Source organism: Antechinus flavipes, chromosome 2 (assembly GCF_016432865.1).
Source record: "Antechinus flavipes isolate AdamAnt ecotype Samford, QLD, Australia chromosome 2, AdamAnt_v2, whole genome shotgun sequence".
NCBI lineage: Eukaryota > Metazoa > Chordata > Mammalia > Dasyuromorphia > Dasyuridae > Antechinus > Antechinus flavipes.
Window position 1 is genome coordinate 578,037,619 of NC_067399.1, and position 20,574 is coordinate 578,058,192.

The 20,574-nt window shown below is 38.8% G+C and overlaps 1 protein-coding gene across 2 annotated transcripts in view; it reads right to left on the reverse strand.

Moving 5' to 3' along the window:
* Positions 1-12,461: 12,461 nt before the first annotated feature.
* ALPK3 (alpha kinase 3) overlaps positions 12,462-20,574 on the reverse strand; it is a 44,135-nt gene continuing 36,022 nt past the window's right edge. For both annotated transcript variants that reach the window (XM_051981208.1, XM_051981209.1), the window contains 3 exons: positions 20,267-20,490; positions 14,827-14,875; positions 12,462-14,258 (listed from right to left, as the gene is read on the reverse strand). In XM_051981208.1, coding sequence (XP_051837168.1) covers positions 13,904-14,258; positions 14,827-14,875; positions 20,267-20,490 — 628 coding nt within the window. In that variant the 3' untranslated portion in view covers positions 12,462-13,903. The remainder of the gene's footprint in view (positions 14,259-14,826; positions 14,876-20,266; positions 20,491-20,574) is intronic.

A 20,574-nucleotide genomic window follows, 5' to 3' on the forward strand; every position in this document is an offset into this window, starting at 1 on the left:
AGATTGATCTGGTGGGAAAATACATGTAAAATGTCCTTTTGTTTGTGACCAGTCTCAGGGAACTAGTTGATATTTTGGGTGCCCCCTTAAGGAAAAAAATAAATGAAATAAAAAATGTTTATTAATAGTTTACTATGTACCAAGCATTGGGGGCAACAATATTTCCCACCTCATGGGCTGGCTCCCAAGGTTCTATTCTCTTAGGATCTTTGACCCAAACTTAACATCCCACTCTCTGCCTCCTTCTTACCCCCAGGGCTTGGGACAAGAGTAGAGTCCCACAGGTATCCTTGTCACTATTTCCTACCTATATTTTTTTCTTAATCAAATTAGATGACTAATACGATTATCTAAGGGTCTGTGACTCTATTATCATGATTGACTTTCAAACACAAATTGAAGCAAAACTAGCTCTATACCAAACCAGAGAGGTTGGTGTGCTAATAAATGTTTAAAAAAGAGATTCTCATGAAAAAAAAAAAATTACATACACTGCAGTTTAATCAGCATTAATAACATTCTATTATTTTATTAAATCTAGACAATCAATAAAACAATAAATTAAGACCTGATATTTAACACTTGCTCCAAGGTATAGATACTTATACTGAAACTTTAACAATCACTCCTGAATTGTTATGAGTTAGCTCCAACATACTTTTGGTTGTAGGGAAAGCTAAGATTCAATAGAACTTTTTAAGTGTCCCCAAAAGTATTAATCTTGAGTTGGACGTCAATCAATCAAATATCAAAATCTAATGAGGACTAAAGAATAGGACTATGGAGCACAATATCTTCCAACCCATCATCCCTGGGAGCCTATTGAGAAATTGGAAGATGGAGAAATCTCTACCATGGGGAATGGCTGAAAAACAATCTTTTCCCAAAAACTGATTTGGGTTCCCAGGGTGTTTGTCCCTCTGATTATTTCTAGTCATATTAAGTGTAGGGACCACCAGGAAATTATAATTTTTATTCCCAGATCTAATAATCAAGGGATAACTTCTTTTACTCTCCATCCTTTCTTTCTTCCTTTATTTATTTATTCCTTTTTTTGGTTGAGCCAGTTGAGGTTAAGTGATTTGCCCAAGGTCACATAGCTAGGAAGTAGTAAATGTGTAAAGCCAGATTTGAACTCAAGGCCTCCTGACTTCAGAGTCAGTGCTCTATCCACTATGCCATGTAGCTGGCCCACCCCCCATCCTTTCTTATCAGTATCTCTTGCCCTCCCATAAAGTCTCCTGTTCCTAATATGGTGCTACTTAGAAGTGGACATATTTGAGGGTTATTGGTCCTGTCTTATGATCATACTTTCCCCTATAGTTTTTTAGTACTGCATTACTCATGCATGATAGGGCATTCACTTTGAAGATGTAAGGAAGGAGTTGAGAGTGGGGTACGATATGTGGGAATTTCATAAAGATTTTAGTTTAACAAAATCCATTCAATCAAGACTGCAACCCTCATTCAAGAATCAATCTAATGATTTAACTTAATTTCTAGGGGAAAGTCTCCTTTTGGAGAGCTGCTGCAGTTATAACAGCCCATCTATCTATTGAAATGAGGAGGTTCCCTTTGTTTCTCAAGTAATTTGAGACCTCAACAAAGGGCTAATTTATTAATATGATCTAGCATTATCAAATGAGTCAAAAAAGGAAAACTCTCCCAGGCCAATGTTGAAAATTATTTTGCAACAGACCCAATTCTTTGATAGCAGACTTCTGACCCCTGATGTGGTATCCACACCAATCCAGAGCTGGTCTGGGGAAAGGGGGCAGATTCCTCCAGTGAAGGAGGCTACTATCAGATCTTTCTGGGCTCCAGTGGCCCATTGTTGATAGTATGCAGGTTTATGATAGGGTCGTAGATTGGGGACTGGAAAGGACTTTTGAAGTTATCAAGTTCAACCCCCTAATGATACAGAGTGAGTGATTGAGACCCTAAGAGGTTGAGTGACTTACTTCAATTTCACATAGCCCATTAGGTATCTGATGTGCAATGTAAACTTTGGCCTTCTTGACTCCAATTCCAGTACAGTATCCATTATTTGCCTCCTATAAACAAACAGAAAAAAGCCCCTCTCTTCTTACACTATCTCTTTAGAGACTTGGACTGTTTTCCTCTCCATTTTTTGTAGCACTATAGATAGCAGCTAGTGGTATGGTATTCTTTCAGCACCCCATCCCTCCCGATCTCCTCCTTTCAGATCCACCCAACCCTGTTATTAAATCTGATGGAACATGTTTCTTGTTCTCATTTATGTCATCTACTTCTTAGAGTCCATAATTCTTTGGGAATAAGACCCCCAAGTGCCCATGTTGGGTCAATCCAACATTCTAAAGGTTCTCTTCTTCTTAATGACTATTCCTTTAAAATCATGAGTCCATTGCTCCAGGGACTGAAAAACTGATACCTATCTGTTTGGAGTGGGAACTGCAATCCATTCTTTTCTCTGGGACACTGAGGCATGGGAAGATGAGATTTGATTCAGAACACCAATTTTAATCTTAGTTAAGTCTTACTTACATGCAGGATAAAGAACACAACTTTAATAAAGAGAGAGAGAGAGAGAGAGAGAGAGAGAGAGAGAGAGAGAGAGAGAGAGAGAGAGAGAGAGAGAGAGAGAGAGAGAGAGAGAGAGAGAGAGAGAGAGAGAGAAATGGTTGTAGTTCACGTTTGCATATTTCTTTAAGATTTGCAAAGTGGCTTACATATATTAATGCATTCGATCTTCCTTCCAATCCTAGGACATGGGTGCTTTTATTATCTCCTTTTACATAAGGAAACCGAAGTGCATAGAACTTCTGTGAATTGCCCAGAACCACACAGTTAATGGGAAACTGATTTGGATTCAGGTTTTCCTGACCTCAAATCAAATATGGTATACATTGACCACCTAGCTGCCTATAGAGGATCAGAGAGGATGAGACTGTAATTATAATTGTACTCCATCTTGTGAGTCAAATAAATTATTATCCTCCATTTTATGTTCTTTTAAAATCATTCTGTGGTCTGTACCCCCTTGTTTATAAGAACACACATGTAAATTTGCTGTATGTCTCATTAATGACTATAAAGATGCTCTGTTAGTGTATTCAATGTATGTCCTTGGCTCCTAAGGAGCCTTGGATCCCATTTGTTGGCAACTGTTAGCTTTGCTTATAAATGGATTATTCTCAGAACTTTGCTTCAGTTTATCTTTACCATAGATTTTGATCATGACAGTTGATGAGCCAGTCAGAACTCCTGATATAGTCTTACCTATCAAAGAACTCCCCAGAGTGAATGCTGGTCAAATTTTTACCAAGGAGCTTCTCCATGAAGAAAGACAGGATCCCCCTCAGTCTCAATCTCAATTCTTCTAAGACAGGGTAAGCCCCTGGTATCCCTTCAATAGGAGAATCAAGTCCATCTGTAGGGGATTCAGGCTCTTACAAGGGAATCTCTCCCATTGGATTCCCAGGGAAATCTAAGGTTCAGTAGTAGCTTACCAAAAGGAATCCCCCTGGAGAAATTTGTCATGTTAGAACATGGGAAAACTCCCAGTTCTGTTGGGAATGACAAAAGGGAGCACTGTCAAATTATGTGAAATTTGGTCTAAGACTGCAGAAATTTCAATTGATAACTTACTCTGGTCTAAATCTGGACCTTTTAATTATTGTTTATTAAGAAAGTAAAGATTGATTATTGAATGATCTTGCCCAAAACAAATGAACTATTGGGTTTGTTCGGCACCCTGTCTGATGCATTATGCTGGCAGCATCTCAAAAGACCCTCTTCTCTTTATCCATCTTCTATGTCCTCCTTCTGATCCTCTAATTTATTCTCCTTCTACTGTGGTAAAAGATTTGATTCTTCTTCTTCTTCTTCTTCTTCTTGTTCTTCTTCTTCTTCTTCTTCTTCTTCTTCTTCTTCTTCTTCTTCTTCTTCTTCTTCTTCTTCTTCTTCTTCTTCTTCTTCTTCTTCTTCTTCTTCTTCTTTTTAATGAGGGACTACTAGCTGATGTCTTTCCTCTGCATCAAAGATTTAGATCTGATTACCTAGCCTGGAAATTTGGTTCCTTTAAGGTTCTATCAACTTTTTAGTCCCTCTGATCTCTCCACATGTAGGAAGAGTCTCCTAAATTTGATAAAGACCTTGAAGTTGTGATAACTCAATTTCAGGTCATAATTAAAGGTTATGACTATCTGAAGAGAAGTTGCTGCTGTTTATCCTTCAATCTCAAACAGGATCATGACATCATGGAAATGATGTCAGACATGCAAGTGAATTGGATTTAAGCAATAGAGGGCTGTGTAAGATCAATTGCCTCACTTTCTTTTCCCAGATACATCTGGATCCAGATTCAGATATATATCAGGGACTACTAGACATGCCCTGGATGAAGAAGAAGACTGTAGCCTTTTTAATCTAAGTTCCTTAACAAGTCTCAATTTGATACTACATCTATTCAGTGATTAAGACTAGGTAATAATTGAGGCAAAGAATAGCCTTTCAGCTAATCAAAAAAAAAAAAAATTAAATCAATAAATCTGGGAAGGGAAGATCCTCAGGGTTTCTGGCCAAAAAGAGAAATGACTTCAAGTCAATCATGACCCAAATGGTGACCAATTGGAACTTGGTCTGAGATTTATTGTTGGTCAGTGAGAGTCAGAGTGGTTTGGGTTTAAGGCATGGTCCTTTAGAAAGAAATCTAGCCAGAAAACCCCAAGATATTTTGGGAGGGTTCAGTGATAAAAATTTTAAAAAGATTTTAAGTGCATGTGCATGTAAGGGTATGATATATGGGAGGAGGGAAGGAGGGGAAAAGGAAAGGGAGAGGGAAAGGGAAAAAGAAAAGGAAAAGGAAGGGAGGAAGCAAGGAAGTTTTCCAACTGACCAATTCCAGTTGGGTCCCCAATGGGGCAGCTCCCCTCCCATATTTGTTTATTCATTTAGATTTTTTTTTTTAACTAAGTGTGAGAAGCCATTCTTTGCATCAATTACTACCTAGCCTTAATCACTAAATAGATATGGATTCAGTCAAACTGAGATGAGTTAAAGAATTTAGTTTAAAAACACCAAGGCCTCCCATTGCATCCAAGGCCAAATACAGTCATTCTAATCTATATCTGGCCACTGGACCCAGTTGGCTCTGGAAGAGAAAATGAAGTGGATGACATTGCACACTCACTTAAGTAAGGGATGATCTCCTTCACTTAAACCCAATCCACTTGCATATCATCTCTCTGATATCATGATTCCTTTCAAAAGCAAAGGACAAACAATCTGGAGAAATGTGACTAATTTAATGGAAACTGCCATCATAGAAGCAGCAAATAGGTATGCTCCAGTTGTTTCTGCTCTTGTGGGACCAGGTTGGCCAAGGGGACAAGGTCTTCATAGTAGACCTTTACAAGACTCACTCTAACAATCCAACTAATTATATCAGGATAGAAATTCTTTCAGGGGAAGCATACACCATTCAACCTGGAAATTGGAGTGAACTTCAAGAAATCATTCAGGAAGAAAATGAAACTCCTTACCACTTTTAAGACAAATTATTTAAAAGTGCTAAGCAGTATGCAGGGTTAGATCTAATTAATCAGAGATATGCTAAGATCATTAATTCTATTTTTGTGGGCCAATCCATACCAGAAATGTGCAATTTTTCCATAAGAATTCCCCTGATGGCATGAAAAGAAGATTAACAAGCTTAAGGGTAATGCTTAATATGTTTTTGAAGAAAGGGAAATGGAGAAAGTAAAATCTAAGCCTAACTGCCCAAAATGCTTGGTTTTTATAGAGAGAAATCTGGCTTCCTTTTGAGCACCAAGAATTCAAGAGCCACAAGCATGTCTTTATTGTAACAAAAAGGGTCATCTAACTAGGAAATGCTTTAAGAAAAGGTGAAATACATAAGAATGAAAATTTGAAGGGGCCCTAGAAAATTCAAGGACAAATCACAATTCAAAATTATATGTACTAAAGGTTTTTTTTTTTTTTAAATTATATCTGGACCTAGAAGGAAAATCACACTAATTTCTTCCTGTGGTCTGATCAACCAAAGGAAGAAGAGTATTTTTAAAAAGAAACTTTTAAAAAGGAAAGCCTCTCTCTCTGCCTGCCTAACTCAAGCCAAATTGGAAAGGCAGACAAGATGAAAGGGAGTCTTTGTTCCCAATTTGTAGAAATTTATAACTTTATTAGTTATAAACTAAATTTGTAATAGAAATCTAAATTCTCTACTGTAGATTTCCAAATTTTACAAATACTGAAATATCATAGTAAATATGTTTTAAGAAAAAAATTAAAGTTTTAGTTTAAGACCGTTCTGTTGACAAGAAACTGAAATTTCCAGGACAATGAGTTCAGTTTTGTTTTTAAAGAAATCTAAAAAGGAAACTGAAAGTAGCATCAGTGACGTACCAAAGAGAAAAAAGAAACATGTTTAAATTAGTGAGAAACCTAAACGAGTAAATAAAAATGTATTTGGAATAATATTTGGTTTTGCCTAAGCAATTAAGTACTATCAGCCAAATAAGTTTATTGGTAAATTCAAAACAAAGATACCTAAAGCAATTGGAATAAACTATGCATTTGTAAACCCAGAGAGATGACAATATTACAATTAATTGGTTTTCTGTAATAAGAACTTGTACTAAATTGAAAAGAAAAAAAATCAGTTAAAAAATAAATTCTGTATATAGTTTGAGATATGATTGGGAAATAAAAACCAGAGGAATTCTAGAATTCAGTGAAAGTTAAAAAAAATTAAGGAGTCAAAATTTGTATTGTGTTCAACAATATAAATTACATTTCTAATCTGTAAAAGGAATAATAATAGCATCTTCCCACACTTCCACCCCTTACCCCCAGTGTTACTGAGAGGCTCAAGTGCTTAGTCCAGTACCTGGCTTGTGCAGAGGGTGAACAATACAATATCTACGTATCATAAGAATTAAATTGGATAAAATATTTTTTGGTAATGCTCTGCCATTTAAAGAGTGCTTTTTTAAATTGGCATTGATTCCATTAATATTTAACCCTTAAAGATTGGAGTCCTCATAAAAGGAAGAACTACAAACTTACACCTTGATGTAAACTAGCAAAATGTTATGTTGATTCAGTTAAGAAATTCAAAATAACTAAGAAATCAAAATCAAAAGTTTTTAAGTACTCTAAAAAGCAGGGTTCTAAAATTTTCTAAATGAGGCTTTAAAAACCAGAAAAGACCTGGCAAGTGGTAAGCACTATATTAACTGTTAATGTAAATACTCTTGGTCTTAAAGTCAAACAATATAGGATGCCAAAAGTGATAAATGATTTGCTATGTAAAATAATTTAGAAATGTATTTGATTGAATTAATATCATCTAATAGGAAAAAAGTTTTCATATTTTAAACATAGGACATTATGTATCTAAATTTTTTCTTCTGTTGTGAAAAATGTTGTTAGAAAAATCATTTCCCTTTTAAATCCTGATGCTGCTAAATAATGTATTTAGCTGGTAAACAAATATAGGGAAAATGTCTGAAAACTGTTAAATATTTAATAGAGTATATTTTGTGCTAAATTGGAAAATAATAATAACTTACGGTTGGGAGACCAGAGTAGTAAAATCCTCTTAGATTATCTTGTCTCTAAGGTTCTTTGGGCAGAATCTTAAGATTTTATTAGTGCAGCTGTCAACATATGAAACTTTGTAGTGCTGCAGCTTGAGGAAGTAGGACCTCTCTTGGCCAAAGTGGTATCATTTACAAGCATGTTTAAAAGAAAAACTAAGTTTGATTTTTATTTTGTGACTGAATTGAAGAACTGTTTCCAGGAACCATTCATCTTTGTAATTCCACCAGATTTAGTAACATGTTTGACATACACAAGATGTCTACCCACAATAAGAGATAAGTTGAATCAAGTCAACAAGCATTTAAGTTTCTTCTGTGTGGAGGTCAGGGAGAGGAGGAGAAGGCAGGAATACAAGAAAAGGGGATGGGGGAAAAATTTCAAGAAGCTTCTAGTCTAATGGAAGAGACATACAATTCCTATGTGTTATATTACATATTCAGAGATAAATTGGAGATAATCTCAGAGGAAAGGCACTAAATTAAGGAAGCCTGGGAAAAACTTCTTATAGAAGGGAGGACATATGCTGAGACTTATGGAGTGCCTGTACTACAATGGTGAGTGTTAGAGGTGAGAAGAAAGAAGAAGAAGAAGAAAGGAGAAGAAAGAAGAAGAAAGAAGATGATGATGAAGATGAAGAAGAAAGAAGATGATGATGAAGATGAAGAAGAAGAAGAAGGAAGAAGAAGAGCTAGCACTTACATACCACTCTAAGATTTGTAAAGCTTAAAAAAAGAAGCTGCTAGTAGTGATGGACTTGGTGTCAGGAAAACCTGGGTTCAAATGCTGTCTCAGACATTAGCTGTAGTCAGTAGCTTGGTAAATTACAACTTCTGTTTCCTCACATTTAAAACAACAGGATTAGAAGCTATGAGTTCTAAAGTCTCTTGTGACTCTTAATCTAAACTGATATGATTTAATCAATGGAAATGTCAATAAGGAAGAAAGGTATTGTGCAAGAAAAATCAGACTAAAAGAAAAAAACATGAGAAAGAAAACAAAAAGGTCTAAGTCCTGTGCTTCAATTCACAATCAATCTTCATAGTTCTCTTTTTGAATGTGACTGTCATTTTCTGTCCCAAGTCTGTTGGAACTGATTTGAATCACCTCTTTGTTGAGAAGAACCAAGTGCATTAAGGTTGATTATTATATAATTTTGTTACTGTATACAATATTCTCCTGCTTCTGCTCACCTCACTCAACATCAGTTCATGTAGGTCTTTCCAGGCTTTTCTGAAATCAGCCTGCTCAGCATTTCTTATCAATAATAATATCAATAAAGCCATTTCTGAATGACTGAATGGGCACCCACTCTATTTCCAGTTCTTTGACACTACAAAAAGAGCTGCTACAAACATTTTTTGCAAATGGGGATCCTCTCTTCTTTTTTATGATTTCTTTAAGATACAGACTCAATAGAGACATCGCTGGATCAAAGGTTATGCACAATTTTATAGCCCTTTGGCTTACTTCTAAGTTGCTCTTCAGAATGATTGGATTATTTCACAACTCCACCAACAATGTATTAGTATTCCAGTTTTCCCACATTCCCTTCAACATTTATCATTATCTTTTCCTGTTATCTTAGCCAGTCTGAGAGATATGAAGTAGTAGCTTAGAGTTGTCTTAAGTGAATAAAGCATATTATCAATTACTATGTGTAAAACTCTGCTAAATTCTAGAGATCCAAAAATAATAGTGAGAAGATCTCACCCTCAAGGAGCTTATATTTTAATGAGGGATACAACACATAGAAGCTTTCTTTTAGTCTGATTTTTCTTGCACAATGTGACAAATATGGAAATATGTTTAAAAGTAGAGCACCTGTTATCAGATTGTTTGCTGTCTTAGGGAGAAGGAACGTAAGGGAGGAAGAAAAAAAATTTAGAAGAAAGTTTTACAAAAATGAATGTTGAAAATACATATATTTGGGAAAATAAAATACTAATATATAATATATTAAAATATTAAATAATATAGTATTTAAAATACTAATATACATATGATATTATATAATATATAAAAGTTTTAAAATATTCACTTATCCATCCATTCTATTAGCATTTTACATGTTAACCTCATTCGATTTTAATAATAACCCTGAGAGGTAGATGCTATAAAGAAACTGAGGCAGAGAGAGAATAAGTCATCTGTCCCCTAAATATGCTTTGTGATTTGCGTACAAGAAATATCTGTTGAATGAGTTTTTTTAATCAGCAGCTTACAATAGATACCTAAGAAATATCAGAGGTAGAATTCGTACCCAGATCCTCCTGACTTTTAAATCCATCATTCCATCCGCTACACCATCTTGCTGCCCATCTATGAATTAGTGTCTGGCATTCAAGAGATATTAAATAACTTGCTCATGATCATATAGTAAGCATCAAAAGTAGGATCTGAATTCAGGACTTCGTGGCTCCAGTTTTTCCACTCTGTTCAGCAAATAGGATTTTCCTTAGTTTTCATATAACAGGTACTGAATAAATTTTCTAATCTGAAGCTTACTAGATTTTGGCCCCAATAAGCCACCCAACTTCTGTCCTCCTACCTGTAAACAAGGTTAAGAATACTTGTATTGTTCCCCCTTTGGAGCTGCTATGAGTAAAGGATTTTATAAGACCTGAAGGGTCATGTACATGTAAGCTATTATCATCACTAATCAAAATAAAATAAAATAACAAACTAGTGGGAAAGTAGAAAGCCTAATCAGAAAGAAACATGGAAAGGCAGTATGGAGCTGGGGGAGGAGTGGGTGGTCCCACCAGGCTTAGCACTTCCTGAAAACGGGAGCAGAAGCCACAGAGAAATCCCAGACCCTGAGAGAGGAGGGGAGGTCTCCTGGCAAGTTTTCTCGGAGGCCTCTCCTCGGCTCCTTCCCGCCACTACCACAGGCTTGTTGGCAAGAGGGAAGGAGACAAGCCTCCGAGGATCACAAAATGAAGCCAGCTTCCACTGCATAGCCTTTGATGGGTTTGGAATAGGTAGAGTGCCTAAACATTCAGGGAATAATAGGACTCCATGAGCAAGACTCAGAAAGAAAAAAGAATTAGGAAAATATACTCACCCTTTCCTGGAGGTGGGAGGTCCAGGGGTGTTAATCCATTACACAGTTTTAGACTTTTTCAATGTATCAATTTTGCTGATTTTTTTTCTTTTTTGTCTTTCTTTCTTTCTTCTTTCTTTTTTTCTTGTTGTTGAGGCAATTGGGGTTAAGTGACTTGCTCAGGGTCACACAGCTAAGAAGTGTTAAGTGTCTGAGGTCACATTTGAACTCAGGTCCTTCTGATTTCAGGGCTGGTGCTCTATCCATTGTGCCACCCTGCTGCCCCCACCCCTTATTTTTATTTTAAAAATAGTATTCATAAAATAAGATGGTTCTCTGTGAGGGGGGAAGGATAACAGGGAAAACTATAGTGATATAAAAAACAAAAGAAATCATTTATTTTTTAAAAAATATAAAAAATAAAAAATAAAATAGGACTTAAGGTATGAGTCTGATTTTCTGCTCTATTCATTCCTGAAGTCAGAGATTCATGTGCACAGAAATCCAAGAGATAACAATCTCATTTGAATCCAATTCCTAAATTTGAACCTATACCCAAAAGGCTATAAAACTCTGCATACCCTTTAATGCAGCAGTGTCATTACTGAGTCTGAACCCCAAAGAGATCTTAAAAAAGGGGAAAGAGCTCACATATGCAAAAATGTTTGTAGCCTTCTTTTTGTAGGGGCAAGGAACTAGAAACTGAATGGAGGCCCATCAGTTGAAAAAGTTATGGTATATGATTATAAAGGAATGTTATTATTCTATAGGAAATGATGAGCAGGCTAATTTCAGAAAAACCTAGAAAGACTTACATGAACTGATGCTGAGTGAAGTGAGTAGAACCAAGAGAACATTATACACAGCAACAAGAAGATTATGTGATGATCAACTGTGATGGACTTGATCCTTCTCAACAATGTGGTTATTCAAGGCAGTTCCAATAGACTTGTGATAGAAAGAGACATCTGCATCCAGAAACAGGACTGAATGTGGATTAAAGTATTTTTTTACCTTTTTTGTTTGTTACTTGTTTTTTTCTTTTGCATATTTTTTCCCTTTTGATCTGATTTTTTTTTCACAGCATGATGAATTTGGAAATATGTTTAGAAGAGTTGCACATATTTAACCTATATCAGATTGCTTGCTGTCTTGGGGAGAGGGAAAAGGGAAGAGAGGGAGAAAAATTTAAAACACAAGATTTTGTAAAAATGAGTGTTGAAATGAGACTGTTGGGGTCAGTTCCAATGATCTTATGATGATGAGAACCATCTACACCCAGAGAGAGATCTGTGGGAACTGAGTGTGGATCATAACATAGCATTTTCGCTTCTTTTGTTGTTTGCTTGAATTTTATTTTCTTTTTCATTTTTTTCCTTTTTGATCTGATTTTTCCTGTGCAGCAAGATAATTATATAAACATGCATGCCTATATTGTATTTACATATATTTTTACCATGTTTAACATATAATGGATTACTTGCCATCTAGGGAAGGGGTAAGAAGAAGGGAGGGAATTGGAACACAAGGTTTTGCAAGGGTCAATGGTGAAAAATTATCCTTGCATATGTTTGAAAATAAAAAAGCTTCAATAAAAAATGAATGTTAACAATTATCTTTGCATGTTTTTGGAAAAATAAAATATTGGGGGGAAAATTCTTTCTAGACAGGGACTGCCCTAAGGGACTTTGTATCTCAGCACTCAGCCCAGGGTCTGGCATATAGCTGCTGCTTAATAAATGTTGATTGACTGATCAAAAGTGAGAGTACCATAACACCAGCCTCCATGATTAAAGAAAGAGTAATCAAGTGGACAAGCATTCATTGTCTTTATTGCATTCAAAGTGGAGCATGCAAGCCCCTGTCACCATGTAAGGAATACCCATCCCAGCCGGACCAGAACAAGATACACTCAGGAAGGAGGAGCTGGCTGTACTAGGCCTAAGGCTGAGCTCCTCTGCCTGGGGCTACAGTTTCTTTTGGCGCCCATAAAGAAAAATCCATAACTGAAGAAATGGATCAGGGGGCTACGACCTGTCCCCCAGGTATCCCAGGTCTCACTCTGAGAGTCTAGACACAGAGGTCTAGCCCCCCAGGGCTGGTCTGGCTTCTTTCTCCCTCCCTACCTACCCACCTCACCCAACACACATTCTACCCTGAGCAGAAAATTAACCCACCCCTCAGGCACTGACTATTCGGGAACACCTAAGAATCACCGAGGCTCCAAATTCTCTACCTCAGAAAGGGACTCCAAACCTCCCCAACAGGAGCCACAGCTGCTGAGCCCTCTCTATCCTGCTGGGCCCAGCAGCCCGAGGCAAACTTGAGAAAGAGAATAAAGCAAAGGGAGCAATTTCCCTGGTGCCAGAGTGGAGTCGGAGCCCCATCTCTCAGCAAAGAACAGCAGGGGCAGCCCTAGAAAAAGACTCAGCCAGGAGAGGAGCAAGGGAGAAGCCTTTAAGGAGAAAGGAATCAGCAGTAAAGAGGGTGATGGGAAAAGCGGGAGAGTGAATGCCCTTCATTGGTAAAAGTCACAAGACAAACAGACAGGGTGCTGGGGAAGAAGCTCTGGAGAGGGTCGGGAGAGTTCTCCCGGAGACCCCAGGCAGCTCAGTTGGAGGCTGAGCTAGGCCACAGGAGGCAAAGTGTTTAGGAGGGGAGCAGACCCTGGAGGGGGTGGGTGCCAGCCAATAGGAACGCCAGTCTGATGCCCACAAACAGGGGCAAGGAGCTTTGTTAATGCCAAAAGTTCAGTGCCAAGCAATACTGAAACAGGAAGGCCTCTGCCCAGAGCAGCCGGCCCCTGGCCATGATAAGGGTGCCCAGCCTAGGGATGCTATGGGCAAGTGTAAACGTGATGGAGGACCCTACCCAGGAGGCCCCAATGCCCCTCGCGTGCTCTCAGGGCACTCTGTCGGGCCACAGGGATGACCTGGCTCCCCCTCTCTCCGCCAAGCCTGGAGGGAGGCGGTGGGCCCCATGTTTGGGCCTGCCCCGAGGCCTCGAATGAATGAAACAGAGATGACCCCTGAATCTTTCCTGGAGGTCCCAGGTACCCCATGAGACCCTGGCACGGCTTTAGGCACCGTGGGTCCTGTCACTCTGAGGTTAGAGGGGAATGGAGAGACCTCCTGCAACAGGGGCTACACCCACCCATTCTTTCTGCTTCTGTGTTAGTTACTGTCTGGTTTGAACTGTTTCCTGGTTGGTCTTTAATCTGGGTGGAGGCCCCCCAGCCTCCAGTTGTGATTATCACATGCCCTGAGCCTTGGAGCCCCTGTGCTGGGAAGCAGCAGGTTGGCTATTCCACTGTGAATCGACAGTCTCAGGGGACTTAGGGGTGGCCTTCAAGCTTGAGGAGCTTTTCCGAGATCCCTGCGGGCTGGGGTGACCTTTCTTCTGAAGCTGAGGGCTCAGCTGAGTGGATGAAGGAGCTTTCCTGCCCGAGGAGGGGCTCTTGGAGCCCTTGGCCTTGGCCATGGGGTAAAGAGTCTCAAGGCTCTTGAGAGACTTCAGCCCCAGCATCTCACAGTGGGTGTTGCATTGATGTGAAACAGCAAACTGCTCGAGAAGGCCCGGAAAGCAGCTTTCCTTGAGACCTTGGTACCTGTAGCCAAATAGAGCAAAAGCTGGAACCCCAAAGAATTCTGGTCAGCTCTCTGGGACCTCCATCCCACCCTCGGGGATGACCATCAGCCCTAGGACTCGGAAGTGATAACACAGCAGGCAGCCTAAACCTGTCTAACCTGGAACTGGTCACTCGGCCAGCCATGAGAAATGGGCTATGGATGGGTGCCCGCACTTGCCACCTTGGCACCCAGCTTCTCCAGAATGCCCAGCCATCGTGGGTGGGCACTTGCAGATTCCCTGATTGAGACCATGGGCAGCAGGGTCTAAAGACCACCTCTGCCCAGTCCACAGGAGGCTTCGTTACAAATCTCAGGCTGGGAAACTCATTCTCCATACTGAGAGCGAAGACTGGGGAATGAGGAAACAAAGCAGGGTGGGTGGGATTTGGGGCAAAGAGAATTCAAGATCCCCAAGATGTTGCAGCATCCACAAGCTGCATCTCTCAGAGCCAGGTGGACATTTACAATACAAGGAGAGCCCGAAACTCTAAAAGGAGGGATACAGAGGCCGACCCAGCAGCCGGGCAGGTCCTAAGAGTCACTTACCCTTTAAGTTTGGTGGCAATCTGCACATCTGTCATTTTCCAGTCAACACCTAGAAAAGGGCAGGGTTTGAGAGCCATATGTAAGTGGGAGCACAAGCCAATGAGGCTCCCCTCCCACTGCATTCTGGGCAATGCCCTTTCCCATCAATCATAGAATCTTGGAGCAGGAAGGGACACCGGCTCCCATCTCTGACCCACACCCCAAAAAGAAGCCCTTTCCCCCATATGCCCCAAGAGGGCATCCAGCAAGAATGGTCCCATCCAGACTGGAGACTGACAATTCTGCCGCAGGTGCCAGAGACAAGCGTGGGAAGCCAGCCTCATCTGCGCAATGGGAAGCCCTCGGCTTCTCCAGGACGGTCCATAATTATATTGGGTTACATAATAAAAATAAGTGTGACATAATGGACAAAGGATGACCTGGAAGTCAAGATATCGGGATTCATATCTTGCTCTGAAACAGACTGTTCATGTGACCCAGAAAATTATTATTTTAAATTATAATAATATATAAATTATAATAAACTATTGTATATAATATAAATAAATTATAATCTGTGCTAGGTACTTTTATACTTTTATAAATACTGGCAAATGGCAGACACAGAGTGAATTGCAGGTATCCCACAGGGAAGCTGCTAACCCAGAAAGAGATAAAAATATATACATACACACATATATATACATATATATGTGATAGGCAAACCAATAAGCATTATACCTACATATATATCATATAATATATATAATATACGGTATATATGATACTAATATAATATAATCTATATGTATGATATAGATTACATTATATTAGTATCATATATATATCATGTCATATATATATAATGCTTATTGGCTAACCTATAACATTTTGTCATTTCAAAGCCTTTTATATACATTGTATACCGTACACAGAGAAGCAGCATGACACACACACATACAAGTATATTATATGTATAATATATACTTATTCCTACAAATGTTTTTCTAGGCATATATAACATACATATGTGTATAGACACATATATTATAAATATATATGCATCAGTTCTTCCCATTCCTAAAAGGAAGAATTTTCATTGGGAGTTTCCTGAACTGACAAAATCACAGATCCTGACCAAAATAATAAAAAACAGATTTTATTAATTTTATGTAATATACAAAAAAGTTTTTAAAATTATTTCTATGCTCTAGACTTGTGATTTCATTAGTGTAGCATGTATATGTGTGTATATATCTATGTGTATACCCATGTATAGAATATATGTATATATGGTTTATAGGTATATATAACACATATATAATATGTATTATTTGTGTACATAATCCCTCATTGCTAGAACTTTCCCTCATAAATCACCTCCAATTTACTCTGATTATATCTTGTATTTACATTGATACATTTTATTAGTATTTATTAAAGTGCAGGGCACAATGCCTATACATAGTAGGTATATAATATATGCTTAATAAATATTCATCCCTCTCCTCCTCCTTCTCTTCCTCCATTAGAAGTAAAGTTTCTTGAGGGCAGGAACCATGTTTGTTCTTCTTGGTACTCTCAGGGCTTAGCAAAAAGCCTGGCACAGAGTAAGTGCCATTTATTATTTATTAAAATAAATACTTGTTGGTTTAATTTATTTAGTTTATTAATTTGCTAATTAATTTAGGAAGTTCTTGCTTTGTTTCAAAGTGCTTTTTCATGTATTATGTACATAGCACAAAGAGAGGCAGCATGGCATAATGAATAAAGAGCTGATTTTGAAACCAAGAAGAATTGGGTTCAAGTCACATGTTCAATGTTCCAGCTGTTTAAGCCCAAACAAGTCAATTTCTCACTATTCAGACAACTCTCTGAGATTATAAATTATAAATAAGGTTTTTTGGGAGAGGGGGTTCCCTTACCTCCGGCCTTGTGTATAGTGACTGTGCTAGAAATATTTCTTGAATTAACTGAAAACATATATTTATATGTATTTTTGCAGACCCTTAACAGTCTAGAGAGATTTCACAGTGTCCATGAACTTAGATGGAAAATTTTCTAGAGAGATTTCACAATGTCCATGAACTTGGATGGAAAGTTTCCTTTTTATGACCCTTTTATTTCAATGTGATTTTTTTTCTTGTCTTTTACGTATTTAAAAGCATTCTGGGGATTCTATATTTTTCAGCAGATCACAGATGGGTCTGTGACATAAAGGTAAGTGAAGAGCCCCTGAATTCTAGTTCAAATCCTTCACTTTATAAATGAGAGAGCTGAGGCCATGGGAGTGTGAGTTTGCCCACTAATGCAGGATAACAGGTGGCAGAAGCTGAACCCAGCCCTTCTGATCCCCCAAGTCAATGCTTTTCCCACCAGGGCATCCCACCTCCCAGAAGGTAGATGAAAACATAAAGTAAATTTTTATATAAAATATAGGTAAGGTGCAGCTAGGTGGTGCAGTGGATATAAAGTGCAGGTACAAGTGTGTGTGTGTGTGTGTGTGTGTGTGTGTGTGTGTGTACACATATACACTCCTCCCAATGGCCTCTTAGTGTAAGGTAGCATATCCCCATTTTGCAGAGAAGGCTATTATGCCCAGAGAGATTAAGTGTCCATAGTCTCATAATTAATCCTAGGTAAAGCCATAATTAAAATCTAATTCTTCCCACTCTCAGAACAGAGTTCTTCCTCCGTTGCTAGACTATCTCTCCTAAATTAGTTAAGTTTCCAAAGTCCATCTTGCTTCTGGTTCCCAGAATTCTCCCAACTTATAACCCATTAGGAAAAAGAAAAGAAAAGGAAATTGAAAGCAGGGAAGAGTGAGCAGGAATTGAGAGGTGAGGGGAGAGCCAGAAATGAAAATTTTGGTACTGCCCAGAAACTATAAGCATCTCACACAATTCTCCAAAGTTGCTCCCAATTGAGATGCCCCCATATAAAAACATGGCCTACCCTGACTGGGGGAAATCTATGCAGAAGATGGCTGGGAGTACAAGGGACAGAGTACTGGATTTAGACCCAGGAAGCCCTCAGTTCAAATCCTCTTTTAGATATTTACAAGTTGAATGATGCTAAACAAGTCATTTTAACTTATTTACCTGTGTTCTCATCTCTAAAATGTGGATGACAATAATAGCATATCCTTCATAAAAGTGTTTGTGAGGCTCAAAGTGATAAGGTAAAGGGTTTTGCAAATACTGTATCACTGTATAAACTCTAGCTATTCTATTAAGGAATGATTCAGAGGAATCATTTTAAATACATCAGTTGTATACCTTTGAGCAAATCACTCCTCTCTAGGACTCAATTTGCTCATCTATAAAGAGGAGATACTACTACTTGTCCTCCCTACCTAAGTGGCAGAATCTGAACTCAGCTCTTCTGACTTTAAAGTCAATGCTTTTCCCACCAGGGCATCCCAACTCCCAGAAGGCAGGTGAAAACATAAGATAAAGTTTTATATAAAATGTAAGTAAGGGGCAGCTGGTGGTGCAGTGGATATAGCACTAGCCCTAGAGTCAAGAGGAACTGAGCTCAAATATGGCCTCAAACACTCGACATGTGTGACCCTGGACAAGTCACTTAACCCTGACTGTCTTGCCAAAAAAAATTAAAAATTAAGTTACAAGAGGTTCCTGCTCAGATTTGAGCTGAGCTGAGCCTATCAGCTACCTCCTAATCCCGAGAATCTGGAATTGTTAGTTACAACTTGATTATTATTATTATTGTTATTACTGCTACCTCCATACTTCCAAGATACAAGATTTTATCAGGGTGGTAGGTACTCCCTTCCCCAACGCAGATTGTGACTTCTCTAAGTCTTAGTAAACCCAGGGACCAGGTCTGTGAGTTGCTGACAGAACCGAGTCACTCCAGAGCCATCCTCCTGGTGATGAGGTTCCCGCCCCACAGTTCAGCTAGCTTAGGCTGAAACACAGAAGGCAAAATCCATCCTGGGGACCATGTTCAGAGTCTTTATGTTGAGGGCTGGCTAGTAGCCAGCTCCTGTGATCTGCTGGTGGGGCCCTTAAGGACAGGGTCACCGCCATGTCACAGTGGAGGGGAGAGAATAATTATCTTTACCATAATTAGTAGCAGTCATGTAATACAAATAATGACTGTATAATTGTATTATTCTAAGTTTATCTGAGTCTTTCCTGAGAACTGGAAAAGAAGTTACAAGGGCCTCCCCCCTCATTGCTACTTCAATTTGTCCACAGACACAGTGGCAGAGGAAAGACTGTAATAAGACAGTCAGTCAATAAGCATTTATTAAGCATCTACTTTGTGTCAAGCATTATGCTAAGCACTGTGAGAACTATAAATAAGCATTTATTAAGTGCCTACTATGTGCTGGGCACTATGCTAAGCACTGTGAAAACTAATTAAGTATTTATTAAGCACCTAGTATGTGCCAGATATAATGCTAATCACTGTGAGAATTATAAATAAGCATTTATTAAGCACCCACTATGCACTGAGCACTGTGCTAAGCATTGTGAGAACTATAAACAAGCATTTATTAAGCACTTACTATGTATTGAGCACTATGCTTAGGCACATTGAAAACCACACAGAATAAAGTTGTTCTCATAGAGCTGAGAATGTAAACTCCTTAAGGGCAACTTTGTTTTGTTTCTATTTGTATCCCTAACATTTAGCAAATCATCTGGCACAGAGTAGGTACTTAATAAATATTTATGAATTAATTAATTCTTGTCCCACACATCCATGCCCAACTGCATGGGGAAATGCCAAGGTGGCCCTACAAGCTTCTCAGAAAGTCAATTCTTTTTCCCCACAATAACAGTCTAATGCCTGACAAAATATATAACTTTTTCTTAAACTTCAAAAATCCCTATAATTGTTACTAATGATAAAGGAAGCCAATGGCACAGTCCTTTGGGGAACTGATTCAAGGAACTCATTTTTGTAATGGGAAATTAATGAATTTCTAAAAGAAAAGCCTGCCCTCTCTGCTCAAGAAGCTTCAATAGCTCCTACCAGCCTGTGGAACAAGATAGAAACTCTTCAGCTTATTAAGAAAAGCCCTTTTCCCAGTCTGCCTCCAGGATTATTTCTCATTAAAGGGAGCACTTTTTTGCCTTTCGTTGTAATCCCAGCACTTAGCACAGAGTTAGCACATAGTAAGTTTTAAATAAATACTTGTTGACTGACTGACATTATTCTCCTTCACATACTCTACCTTCCAGCCAAGCTCACCTATTGGATATTCCTCTAACTCCTATCTCCATGCCTCTGTACTGAGTAATTCCCATACCTAAAAATTACTTCCTCTCCTTTACTTCTTAGAATCTCTTCAAACTTCATCTCAAGTAACACTTCATGCAGGAAGCCTTTCTCCCTCCCAGAATCCCCCATGAGGATTAATCCCCCCATGACCCACTTCAAGTCTCTTCAGTCCCCTGCCTCTCCTTAATATCCCAAACCCTCATACCTGCAAGGTCTGTGACCAGAAAGCTGCCATTCGTCCACTGATATAACCAGTGCTGGAAGGTCCGACACTTCTGGGCAGCCTCCGAGGTGGCAGGGGCCGCCTGGGAGCCACCACTCTCCAAATCACGAGCACAGTACCGCTCCAATGGCCTCCCCAGGTATTCTTCCAAGGTGGCATAGGGGATGTTATTTGCTGGCCGGTAGATCAAGTACAGTGGGATGATCCTAAACACAGTCCCACCTTACCCATGAGCACGGCATTCAAACCCTGGAAAGCCTCCAACCCTACCTGGCCCCGTGTTCATTCTA